General features: G+C 28.5%; 1 protein-coding gene across 1 annotated transcript; it reads right to left on the reverse strand.

Annotated features, from left to right (window-relative positions):
• Positions 1 to 7,248: 7,248 nt before the first annotated feature.
• On the reverse strand, positions 7,249 to 13,712 carry LOC124927840 (leucine-rich repeat receptor protein kinase HPCA1-like). Its single transcript, XM_047468324.1, has 18 exons — positions 13,338 to 13,712; positions 12,999 to 13,119; positions 12,833 to 12,904; positions 12,681 to 12,755; positions 12,529 to 12,600; positions 11,956 to 12,117; positions 11,798 to 11,872; positions 11,392 to 11,463; positions 11,223 to 11,294; positions 11,070 to 11,138; positions 10,541 to 10,615; positions 10,364 to 10,435; positions 9,899 to 10,033; positions 9,327 to 9,799; positions 9,097 to 9,249; positions 8,874 to 9,010; positions 8,354 to 8,809; positions 7,249 to 7,922 (listed from the first exon to the last, which is right to left on the reverse strand). The coding sequence occupies exons 1-18, from the start codon at positions 13,423 to 13,425 to the stop codon at positions 7,446 to 7,448; spliced, it is 2,856 nt and encodes a 951-aa protein (XP_047324280.1). The 5' UTR covers positions 13,426 to 13,712; the 3' UTR covers positions 7,249 to 7,445.
• Positions 13,713 to 14,229: the final 517 nt, after the last annotated feature.

Raw genomic sequence — 14,229 nt, forward strand, 5'->3', positions numbered from 1 at the left:
ATTTGTTTTTTTGTCTTTTACTTTGTTTTCAACTTACAAAATATTTTAAATAGATATAATATTATTTTTATTATTATTAATTTTTTTTTTTTTTTTGTTAAACTTGTACACAAATTAAGAGGTAGAGAAACTACAATTTTGTTTAAAGTTAAATTGATTTTCCGTACTTCTTTTGAGTATTTCATATATTTTTTTATTTTAAAAAGTGAATAGATAAGATGGTAAAGATAATAATTTCAAATTTTAATTTTGTTTACGGAAAAACTTTTATTTTTGTGATTTAGCTATGAAGATCAAATCTTGTTTTATCTAAAATGTGAATTATTATGAAATATATTTAATATTCTTTCAAAACTTTTTTTTATATATATAGAAAATGATATTACGATGGTAGAATGCAAAATCTATAAGAATTCGGGAACAATGACATTATCTAACCAATAATGTGTTAGAAATTAAAGTAATAATAATAATAATTAATGTGGTTTTTTTTTTTTTTTTATTCAAGAGCTTTTGGATTGTTGAAGTCTCTTGGTCTTATCTAGTAAATGAGACTCTGTGTGTCTCTTAGTTTAATGTCTAAGTTATATTTTACTTTATATAAGTTTTGTAATCGTGTTTTTATTTCAACAAGTTTAATAGACAGATTTTCATTCAAGGTTGTTTACATTATCTAAAGTTTTAATTCAATTTTTAATAAATTTTTTCACAATTCTTTGTAATCGTGTTTTTATTTCAATAAGTTTAATAGACAGATTTTCATTCAAGGTTGTTTTCATTATCTAAAGTTTTGATTCATTTTTTAATAAATTTTTTCACGATTGGATCATCGAAGTTCTGTGTTTTGACTTTTTACATCATGAATTATGTGAGGAATCAACCCATTCATGTGTTTGCATATATCTTGAATTAACTTTCTTCAATTCTTTGTAATCGTGTTTTTATTTCAACAAGTTTAATAGACAGATTTTCATTCAAGGTTGTTTTCATTATCTAAAGTTTTGATTCATTTTTTAATAAAAATTTTCACAATTGGATCATCGAAGTTCTGTGTTTTGACTTTTTACATCATGGATTATGTGAGGAATCAACACATTCATGTGTTTGCATATTCATGTGTTTGCATATTCATGTGTTTGCATATATCTTGAATTAACTCTCTTCAATTCTTTGCAATAAAACTTATAAATGATCATTCTAGTTAAAATTGTGGATGTTAGTGTTCAAATTATTATTTCTCTCCCATGAACAACAAATCAAGACTATTTTATTAACATGATATTTCACTTATATAATTCAACTTTTTTTTGTTATCAATTATTCAAGCTTTTTAAGTATTGTTTCTACCCAAAAAGAAAAAAATATTATTAGAAAACATCTAAAATAATAAGATTATTAAAATAACTCACTTTATAAAATCAAGTGGGACATTTTTACTAAAATGAATTTATCTTTAAATTTAATAATATTTTTTTTTTCAAATTCGACTCTATTCTAAATTCTAAGGCCATCAGATCTTCTGCTACCGAATTGGGTGTTCCCCTGTTGCGGACCAATCAAAACTCAGTATTATTATTATATTAATAAATTAAAATTGGGTTGAAAGGAAGAAAGAGAACCCGGAACCCGTATTTTATTCCGGGTTCAGCAGAAACAGAAATGAGTGAAGCTTCCTTCGCTTCACTCTGTTTTACATGACCATTGAAGAGACAGTCTACACTGTTTTACATAAGGTTGTCCATATAAAACTGATTGATATATATTCACTCAGGTGAATATAAAATACATTCATGTAAAAGCAGTTTATATGATAGAAGTGAAGCAAACTTCACTTGATATTAAATTTGTAAGATATTTAAATGAATTTACTTTAATTATTTTATATGATTATATATTAAATATATATATATATATATATAAACATGTTCAAATTTTTTTGTAATATATTTAAATAAATTTGTAAAACAAAATATTTTAAAATTTATTTGTAAAATATTTTTAAAAAAAATATTTAAATTATTTTATATTTTATATAATTATATATTAAATATATGTAAATGTTCATGTAAAACTACTAACACATTTATGTAAAACATTTATACGTTAATGTAAAATCATTTATGCCTTCATTTAAGTCTGCAAAAAATATAAAAAAAAAACAAGCGCTACCAGGTGAAGCTAGCTTCACCTGGGTATTATCAGCGCTCAAATGAGTGAAACAAGCACTACCAAGTGAAGTTTGCTTCACTCAATATTTACAGCGCTGATAGAAGTGAAGCAAACTTCACTTGATATTTACATTTGTAAGATATTTAAATTAATTTATTTTAATTATTTTATATGATTATATATTAAATATATATATATAACAATATATTCAAAAAAATTTGTAATATATTTAAATAAATTTGTAAAACAAAATATTTTAAAATTTATTTGTAAGATATTTAAAAAAAAATATTTAAATTATTTTATATTTTATATAATTATATGTTAAATATATATAAATGTTCATGTAAAACCATTAACACATTTATGTAAAAATATTTATATGTTCATGTAAAAACATTTATGTCTTCATGTAAGTCTGCAATAGAATAAAAAAACAAGCGCTACCAGGTGAAGCTTGCTTCACCTAGGTATTTACATCGCTCAAATGAGTGAAACAAGCACCACCAGGTGAAGCTTGCTTCACTCAATATTTACAGCACTGATAGAAGTGAAGTAAATTTCACTTGATATTTACATTTGTAAATATTTAAATTAATTTATTTTATATGATTATATAATATATATATATATATAACATGTTCAAAAAATTTTGTAATATATTTAAATAAATTTGTAAAACAAAATATTTTTAAATTTATTTGTAAGATATTTAAAAAAATTATTTAAATTATTTTATATTTTATATAATTATATATTAAATATATATAAATGTTCATGTAAAATCATTAACACATTTATGTAAAAACATTTATATGTTCATGTAAAAACATTTATACCTTCAGGTAAGTCTACAAAAAAACAAAAAAAAAAACAAGCACTACCAGGTGAAGCTTGCTTCACCTGGGGATTTACAGTGCTCAAATGAATGAAACAAGCACTACCAGGTGAAGATTGATTCACTCAATATTTACAACGCTGATAGAAGTGAAATAAACTTCACTTGATATTAAATTTGCAAGATATTTAAATAAATTTACTTTAATTATTTTATATGATTATATATTAAATATTTATATATAAAACAACATGTTCAAATTTTTTTGTAATATATTTAAATAAATTTGTAAAACAAAATATTTTAAAATTTATTTGTAAGATATTTATGAAAATTATTTAAATGATTTTATATTTTATATAATTATATATTAAATATATATAAATGTTCATGTAAAATCATTAACACATTTATGTAAAAACATTTATATGTTCATGTAAAAGTATTTATACCTTCATGTAAGTCTGTATAAAAACAAAAAAAAAACAAGCACTACCAGGTGAAGCTTGCTTCACCTGGGGATTTACAGTGCTTAAATGAGTGAAACAAACACTACCAGGTGAAGATTGCTTCACTCAATATTTACAGCGCTGATAGAAGTGAAACAAACTTCACTTGATATTAAATTTGCAAGATATTTAAATAAATTTACTTTAATTATTTTATATGATTATATATTAAATATTTATATATAAAACAACATGTTCAAATTTTTTTGTAATATATTTAAATAAATTTGTAAAACAAAATATTTTAAAATTTATTTGTAAGATATTTTTAAAAAAATATTTAAATTATTTTATATTTTATATAATTATATATTAAATATATATAAATGTTCATGTAAACTCACTAACACATTTATGTAAAAACATTTATACGTTCATGTAAAAGCATTTATGCCTTCATGTAAATCTGCAAAAGAATAAAAAAACAAGCGCTACCAGGTGAAGCTAGCTTCACCTGGGTATTTACAGCGCTCAAATGAGCACTACCAGGTGAAGATTGCTTCACTCAATATTTACAGCGTTGAGAGAAGTGAAGCAAACTTCATTTGATATTAATTTTGTAAGATATTTAAATGAATTTACTTTAATTATTTTATATGATTATATATTAAATATATATATAAAACAACATGTTTAAATTTTTTTGTAATATATTTAAATAAATTTGTAAAACAAAATATTTTAAAATTTATTTGCAAGATATTTTTAAAAAAAATATTTAAATTATTTTATATTTTATATAATTATATATTAAATATATGTAAATGTTCATGTAAAACCATTAACACATTTATGTAAAAATATGTATACGTTAATGTAAAAATTGTTATGACTTCATGTAAGTCTGCAAAAAATATAAAAAAAAACAAGCACTATTAGGTGAAGCTTGCTTCACCTGGGTATTTACAGTGCTAAAATGAGTGAAACAAGCACTACCAGGTGAAGCTTGCTTCACTCAATATTTACAGCGTTGATAGAAGTGAAACAAACTTCACTTGATATTAACATTTGTAAGATATTTAAATTAATTTATTTTAATTATTTTATATGATTATATATTAAATATATATATATATATATAACAACATGTTCAAAAAAAATTTAATATATTTAAATAAATTTGTAAAACAAAATATTTTAAAATTTATTTTTAAGATATTTAAAAAAATATATATAAATATTTTATATTGTATATAATTATATATTAAATATTAAATATATATAAATGTTTATGTAAAACCATTAACACATTTACGTAAAAGCATTTATATGTTCATGTAAAAGTATTTATGTCTTCATGTAAGTGTTCAAAAGAATAAAAAAAATAAAAACAAGATACCAGGTGAAGTTTGCTTCACCTGATAGCGCTTGTTTTTTTATTCTTTTTGCAGATTTACATGAAGGCGTAAATGCTTTTACATGAACGTATAAATGTTTTTACATAAATATGTTAGTGGTTTTACATGAACATTTATATATATTTAATATATAATTATATACAATATAAAATAATTTAAATATATATATTTTCTAAATATCTTAAAAATAAATTTTAAAATATTTTGTTTTACAAATTTATTTAAATATATTAAAAAATTGAATATTTAGTTTTACAAATTCATTTAAATATTTTTACAAAATAACTTAAATATCTTACAAATTTAATATCAAGTGAAGTTTGCTTCACTTCTATCAACGCTATAAATATTGAGTGAAGCAATCTTCACCTGGTAGAGCTTGTTTCACTCATTTGAGCGCTGTAACAGGTGAAGCTAGCTTCACCTGGTAGCGCTTGTTTTTTTATTCTTTTGCAGATTTACATGAAGGCATAAATGCTTTTACATGAACGTATAAATGTTTTTACATAAATGTGTTAGTGGTTTTACATGAACATTTACATATATTTAATATATAATTATATAAAATATAAAATAATTTAAATATTTTTTTAAAAATATCTTACAAATAAATTTTAAAATATTATGTTTTACAAATTTATTTAAATATATTTAAAAAAAAATTTGAACATGTTGTTTTATATATAAATATTTAATATATAATCATATAAAATAATTAAAGTAAATTTATTTAAATATCTTGCAAATTTAATATCAAGTGAAGTTTGTTTCACTTCTATCAGCGCTGTAAATATTGAGTGAAGCAATCTTCACCTGGTAGTGCTTGTTTCATTAATTTGAGCACTGTAAATCCCCATGTGCTTGCTTCACCTGGTAGGACTTGTTTTTTTTTTTGCAGACTTACATGAAGGTATAAATGCTTTTACATGAACATATAAATGTTTTTACATAAATGTGTTAATGATTTTACATGAACATTTATATATATTTAATATATAATTATATAAAATATAAAATAATTTAAATATTTTTTTTAAATATCTTACAAATAAATTTAAAAATATTTTGTTTTACAAATTTATTTAAATATATTACAAAAAATTTGAACATGTTATATATATATATATATTTATTATATAATCATATAAAATAAATTAATTTAAATATCTTACAAATGTAAATATCAAGTGAAGTTTATTTCACTTCTATCAGTGCTGTAAATATTGAGTGAAGCAAGCTTCACCTGGTGGTGCTTGTTTCACTCATTTGAGAGCTGTAAATACTCAGGTGAAGCAATCTTCACCTGGTAGCGCTTGTTTTTTTATTTTATTGCAGACTTACATGAAGACATAAATGTTTTTACATTAACATATAAATATTTTTACATAAATGTGTTAATGGTTTTACATGAAAATTTATATATATTTAATATATAATTATATAAAATATAAAATAATTTAAATATTTTTTTTAAAATATTTTACAAATAAATTTTAAAATATTTTATTTTACAAATTTATTTAAATATATTACAAAAAAATTTGAACATGTTTATATATATATATATATATATATATATATATATATATATATATATATATATTTAATATAGAATCATATAAAATAATTAAAGTAAATTCATTTAAATATCTTACAAATTTAATATCAAGTGAAGTTTGCTTCACTTCTATCATATAAACTGTTTTTACATGAATGTATTTTATATACACCTGAGTGAATATATATCAATCAGTTTTACATGGACAACCTTATGTAAAACAATGTAGACTGTCTCTTCAATGGTCATGTAAAACAGAGTGAAGCGAAGGAAGCTTCACTCATTTCTGTTTCTGCTGAACCCGGAATAAAATACGGGTTCCGGGTTCTCTTTCTTCCTTTCAACCCAATTTTAATTTATTAATATAATAATAATGCTGAGTTTTGATTGGTCCGCAACAGGGGAACACCCAATTCGGTAGCAGAAGATCTGATCTGAATTCTAAGTGTTTCTAATCAATTGAAATAAAAAGAATGATAGAAGAAGATTAAGGTTCATTGCAAAGAGTCAAATCATCTTGGACAAATCCAGGGATTATATTACAATGGTTAAATTTCATTTTTTTTTTTCTGTCAATTCACCAAGAACGTTAAAGAAAAGATTAGAAATCGAACTTGAGATAAAACTCTTTCAGGATCATTCCTATTTTATTGAGGTAAATATGTCAAAATTTTCTGTTGGAAAATTACCACTTGAACAAAGTTTGACATTTAGAATTTATGAACTATGTTACATTATCATATCACATAGTTTTAATAACTTTATCAAATTGAGCACTCAGTTAGTAACTAAACTCAGTTAGAAACAAGAGAAATAACAAACTGAAAATAGTTAAAATCTTTGTATAAATTATACATTCTACATGTTCCAAATTCATTGTATAAACAATTGCGAGACCAACAACTCGCGTGGAAGTATAACAATCATAAACATAACAAAAACAAGATCATCCAACCTGTTTTCAAAAGATTCCAACATTTTTTTATTCACATCAAAATGAACAATTTTCTTCTTCACTTTGGCTCCAAACTTGAAGGTGGGAAAACCCCACTATACATAAATAGGCTTTCATCACCATAAGGATGGGTAAACGGTTGGCTAGTCCCTTCATAGGTTGCAGACGTGGTCGTGGATGAGGATTCATAGTCGGGATTAATGCCAGCCAATTGCATTATGCTCTCAATTTCTTTCACGATTTGCCCCATCGTTGGCCTCTCGGCTCCTGTATCCATAACACATCTCATAGCAACTTCAACGAACCTCTCCAAGCCTTTCAGTGTTGTCCCCAAGAGCAAAGGGTCGATAACTTCTTGAATGTCGTAAAGAGCTTTAGTCTTGTCCATTCTTTGCCGCACTTCTTTTACTATGTATTTGCCTTTCTCTATCGGCTGCTTTGCAGTTATCAGTTCCAGCAAAGTCACTCCAAAGCTATAAACATCGCTCTTATCAGTCAATTGATTCGTCATGTAATATTCCGGGTCCATGTATCCCTATAACCAGATACAGAAACTTTTGAAAACTAACTTTATTCAAGATATAGACATATATATATCTAAAAACCAGGGTTTTTATTCCCTAGAGGAAGCTAACACATTCCCACTTCAATCAAGGTGTTCTCAGTGGGAATAGAACGTGATGATCCCTCAGACAAGACTCTTTCTACTATATCTAGAAACGTATGCAGATACAAAGCTTAAATAAATGCCCATTTGGAAACACTTTTGGGCTTGAATATGATCCTAAGTTTAGATGAGATAAATATTTTGAATACACTCTGTTTGTCAAGTATCGATATGGATATGGATATGGATGTAGATGAGACGACAGATTCATAAATTTATTGACTTTTTGTCATCCAAACTCAGATCCAGATGCAAAAAGTGTTTTCAAATGTACCCTAAAAGAGAGTGAATATACATACCAAAGTGCCCTTGACTTGGGTACTGATATGTGTTTGATCAGGGTCTCCAACAGCCTTGGAGAGACCGAAATCTGCAACCTTAGCATTTAAGCGGTCGTCTAGTAAGATATTGTTGGACTTGATATCCCTATGTATGATTGGGGGATCAGCAAGCTCATGCAAATATTGCAAGCCCCTAGCTGCCCCGAGGGCTATCCGAAGCCTCCTCATCCAATCCAACTTGAAACCTGATTTCCCTGTAAGGCTATCCTTTAGAGGACCATTTGCGATGTACTCGTAGACAAGCATTTGCTCGCTTTGATCGAAACAGAAACCGACTAGGCTGACAACATTCTTGTGGTGGACTCTTGATAAAAGCTCAATCTCACTTTTGAACTCAACTGCTCCTTGCATGGATCCTTTCATTGCTCTTTTAATTGCAACCATTTTCCCATCTGGAAGAGTTCCCCTATAAACCTGCATATATATATATATAAGAAAAAAGAATCTTATTCCAAACAAAACGGGTAGGATTAATTACCTTCCCATAACCGCCAGTTCCAATCTCATTGACCTCTGAGAAATTACTTGAATATTTCTTCATCTGTTCAAATGTGAAGGCCTTGGTTCCTTTCAGCTGAGGAATGCTACCACTACTTTTGTCGGGATTCCAGGCAGCTGCATCAAAGGGAGAAAAATTTATTAGCCCTAAAAACAATAATAGGACATACATTGTTATGTAGAATTTGAGTACTATTTTTTACCGAAAGGATTGTTCTGCTTGTCTGCCTTTTCAGCCCTTTTCTTTTGACGGAATGCATAGACTCCTGCAAGGATAGCCAACACCACGAGAACAAACCCACCAACAACTGCTCCAATTATAATGCCTGTATTCAACTTGCTCGATGCAGTTGCAACTGAAAAATACAATAAACATGATAATTCATTGACCATCGATCGACATTAAATAATACATGATGTGAAGAATAGATACCTTCAAAGTATTTGTAAGGTGAAGCCCCAAATAAGTAAGGTCCAAAAATGGGAGGTGGCTTATACGTTTGGTTACTCAGAGCAAACCCTATTGATAAAATTCCTGTTCTATTGAAACGGTCTGAGCCTGATGGGAAAACTGCAAGTTTAATAACTAGGTAATCTATATTTCTGGTTGGATTGCTCAGAGAAACTGAATCCACAGGAAGGCCGAAGTTGTTGAGAGAACTCATGATGGAGTTCTGAAGTATTGCATATATAGTCGAGTTTCCAATACCCGCAAAGGAAGGAGCTCTGAGATTTATATTGCCAGTGTATGGGTATGAGCATTGACAGTTGGGACTTGAAGCTTGATCAGCCAAAGAACAGGTTGGAGGGATACAATTATTCGTGGGCGAAGAATAAGGGGGGCCAGACTGTGGAGGGCTGCAGTATGTTTTCACATCTCCATCACAAATGGGATTTCCAGAAAGTCTACAAAAATGCTCATTTCAGTTTAAGTCCTCAAAATGAAAACAGATTTAAAAAGTGTTTCTAAACGGATTGAATTGGGAGTTTATTTGTTTTATTTACATTATCTGAAATCTTATCCCAGGTCTATCTGTAAATGCACCAATGCTGTTGTTTTGCAAATCCACAAGCTGCAGTTGGTTGCTGGTGCCCGAACCCACATCCAATGTTCCATTTAGTTTGTTGTTTCTCAAAACACTGCCACAATATACGCCAACAATATTTACTCGTAAAAAAAATGGTAAAATATATATATATATATATATATATATATATATATATATATATATATATATATATATATATATATATATATATATATATATATATCTTTGGTCAGATCAAATTATATAGTCATTGAGGCCCCACTTGGAAACACTTATTGTTTTTTTGTTTCTGTATCAAATTTTATTTTTGCTTCTGTATCTGGAAAAGGATCAAGATTCAGAAACAAAAACAACAATTATTTCTAAATGAGGCAAATATATGTGAGAAATTTGTTCAAAACACTGATATAATACTACTTACACAGATTGTAGCTGAGGAATGCTGAAAACTGCAGAAGGAACTTGGCCTATGAGTTGTGTGTTTTCCATTGTCCTAAACAGAATTGAAACTATTAATGGTGTGTACAACTTTTAAACCTAGAAAGCCAAAGCTGTGTGTATGTGTGTAAGAACTAGAGAGAGAGAGAGAGAGACATACAACGTCGTGAGAGATGATAAACTTGAATACCAAGAAGGGAAAGTTGACACATCAAAAGAGTTATTACTCAAATCCCTGCAATTTTTAATTGGAACTGGGAAACATAAGCAAAAGGTTCTGAAAACAGTGAGGTGTTTTGTTACAACTTTTTCATGATCTAAAAGTCTACATTTGTTACGTTTTCTAAAATCACAATTAATTAAAAGGAATCTGATCATGAACGAGAAAAAAATTATATATTAAATAAAGCAAATAGTTACACTATAATTGTGTTCATGATCAAGAAAATAATTTGTCAATCAAATGAAGCAACAAGAGTTATATTATAATTTGAATCATGATCCAAAAAGTAATCTGGTCATGATCCAAAAATTCTTAACAAAACGAACAAAGAAAATATTTTCAATTTGAACTTGCTATTTTCGAATGAGATCGCGACAAAATACTAATTTCCAAATAGGCTATGTAATCTAACAACTTAAAGTGAAATTAATATTTGCAGTGTCAACAAAGGTAGATAGATACTTACAAGTAATTGAGGCCAACCAGGCTTCCAAGATTAGGAATAGGGCCAGTAAGTTGATTGTTGGACAAGTAACTGAGAAACCAAAATGGAAGTTTTAAACGGAAAAAGTTGAAAAGAACATAAAAGAAGGCTCAAATTCCTGAATCTTGTGCTTACAATTCATGGACACCAGTGAGACCGGTGATGTTCAATGGCACATTTCCGCTTAACCCGTTCCTATCGAGGCGACTGTTGCAGATGCAAAACCATTCATGATCTTCAATCAAAATCCAACAGTTCCTCATTCTTTTAACATATAAACGAGGATTTGGTACAGAAAACTCACAGCACTTCCAAGTGGCTAAGAAGTCCTATCGTCGAAGGGATGCTGCCTGACAATAGATTGTTTTCAAAGAGCCTGTTCAAATTTTGAGTCAAGTTAGGTTACTGTGATTTGAGTCATTGGCATATTTCTATTTTTTTCATTCAAAGAAAGTCAACTTAAAAAAATAGAAAAAAAAATAGGTGAACACTAAATGTGTTCACTTTCTAACAGTCAAGGGCGTAACAAAGAAGCAAAAATACATAATAAAAAAATACAGGTTAGATCAACTCAAAACATCTTGTGCAAAGTCCTCCTTTCTTGAGACACATAAGAAATATTCATTTTGGGAAATTTGTCAATGAACAGATGGTCTAATTGAGAGTGCAAATAATTTCATTTTGTTGGGGGTGGATTCAACGGATCTTACAAGTGTATCAGCGACATGTTTGAATTGAAAAGTTGAGGTGGGATTGTGCCAGAGAGTTGATTCCTTCCAAAATGACTGAAATTTATAAATGGAGAAAAGAATTCAAATACAAGCCAACGAACAAAAGAGTAATCAGATGGGTAGAGGGAAAAGCGTACAAGTGTTTTGTGCTAAACAACTGATCAAGACCAGGAGAAGTTGCATTAGAGATGGGAATAGTTCCACTGAGACTATTTTCAGCAAGATCCAGCCAATATAGATTAGACAAGCTACCAAGCGATGGAGGGATCTGCCCTGTTAGTTTGTTTGAATTCAGGGACCTGCAAAACAATATTCAGTTTTTCAATACTAATGCATTTTCATTTTAGAGATTTGGTAATCACTTAACTCGGGATATAGTAAGAGCGTACATAAAACAACTTGCTTTGGACATTTAATCGAATTACGTCACTGTAAGGGTAAAATAGTCTTTAAGTACTTTCTCAACATTCGTTTCACATTTTATCAGTCATTTTGCCTAAATAACCTGATTTTCAGTAACCTACACCAAACAAGGTTATTCAGAAATAACCGTAGATCAAACAAGGCCTTGGTTTATTCATCATTTATTTATGACACACTTAACTAATTCGAAACTTAAAATTCAATATGCAACATCCAACATTTAATTTTCAGAAGTTTTATCAAATGCACAAGAATGAAAATTGGCGGTAAAAGGAAGAACTCCTTACAGAGTGTAGAGCTGCGGCAATGATCCTATGGTGTCTGGAATTTGACCAGAGAAACTACATCCCTGCAGAATTCTTTAAAACAAACACGACCAATCATTTTAGACGATGATGGGTGATTGCACTGGTAATGGTATTTGATTAAATTTTCTTACAAGGTTGTTAGCTTCTTCAAGCTTCCAATTAATGGAGGAATAGGCCCAGACATGTCCGGGTTATACGAAAGATCTCTACAAACAAAAAAAAAATGAAAATTGAAAAAGTTGAATACAATTCCTACATGACGGTGTCATAATAGAGAACTCACAGTGTCAGCAATTCAACCATGGATGCGATATCTCCAGTAAGTTGACCACCTATGCCCATACTTGCTAATGTTCTTGAATTTCAAGAGCAACAACGAATACAAAAACATCATTCAACCATGTTAATTCATGAAAAAGAAAAAACGATGTCTCTCATTGACAACTTACATAGTAGTAATGCGTGAATTTGTGCAGCCAATTCCATCCCATTTACTTCCACATGGATCTGTCCCAACCCAGCTAGGTGGTATGTTCTTCCACGCATCCTTCAGAGCCTTTAAGGCCGTAACTACACCATGAAATTATGCAAACTATTCAAAATTCATTGCCATTACTTGATTCTGATCAAACCCAGAAGTGGAAATTAAGAACAGAGCATGAAATTCAAATTTTCAGAATGTCAACGCTCATGAACATATGAAGCATATGTGGAAATTCTGTGCCGCATTTCATCGAACACTTGGCAGGCGTGGCATAAGAAACAGAGAAAGAAGAGTTTAAACTTACAATCCAAACTATTTGTTTGTGACTGAACAGATACCAGCAGAGTTTGAGTAGAGATTAAGACCAGCAAGATTAATTCTCGAGTACCCATCTTTCATGAAGATCGATAAACTCTTTTCCAAGTTTTGAGCTTCCTGTCTTCTCTCTTCTGTATGAAGTATAAACTCTTCAAAGAGAATATATCCAATCATCTTTGATTTATTCATGGTACCCATTTCCAATTTCTTTGACTCAGTATAATAATAAATATTCAAAGCCCCACCCACAACGACAACCGCCAAGTCATACCACGTTTGTCGAAGAATTCCTACCAAATACATATATCCAGAATGAAACACAAATCTTATTTTAATGGTAAACGTAAGTAAGCCGGCCGTTCTTTTTAAAAAAGTCTGCAAATTGAGAAAGAAAGGGAGATAATTGAAGAACCTAGCTGGAGCAGTGTATCAGTTCAATTTGCAGCACTAATGTGAGTGATGATAGAGATGATTGGTACAACGAAGTTAGAATGAATTGAAGCTCATATAAAAGAAACAAATATTAATTTTTTTTTGAAAAACAGTCATATTTGGAATATTTTTGTGGAGAAAAAAAAAAAGATTTTTGTCTCGAATATTGTCATATTTGTGATATTTTTCTCCCGAATATGGTCATGTTCAGTAGAGAAAAAATAAATCGATAAAATAACCCTCGTGAGAATTTTGTCCCAAATATGGACATATTCGGGAGATTTTTGTTCCGAATATGGAAATGTTCGAGAGATTTTTGTTCCGAACATGATAATGTTTTGGAGATTTTTATCCCAAAACATGACAATATTCAAGAGATTTTTGTCCCGAACATGACTATGTTGGAAAAATTTTGTCCCGAACATTGTCATGTTTAGGACTCAGCG

Source organism: Impatiens glandulifera, chromosome 2 (assembly GCF_907164915.1).
Source record: "Impatiens glandulifera chromosome 2, dImpGla2.1, whole genome shotgun sequence".
NCBI classification, from domain to species: Eukaryota; Viridiplantae; Streptophyta; class Magnoliopsida; order Ericales; family Balsaminaceae; genus Impatiens; species Impatiens glandulifera.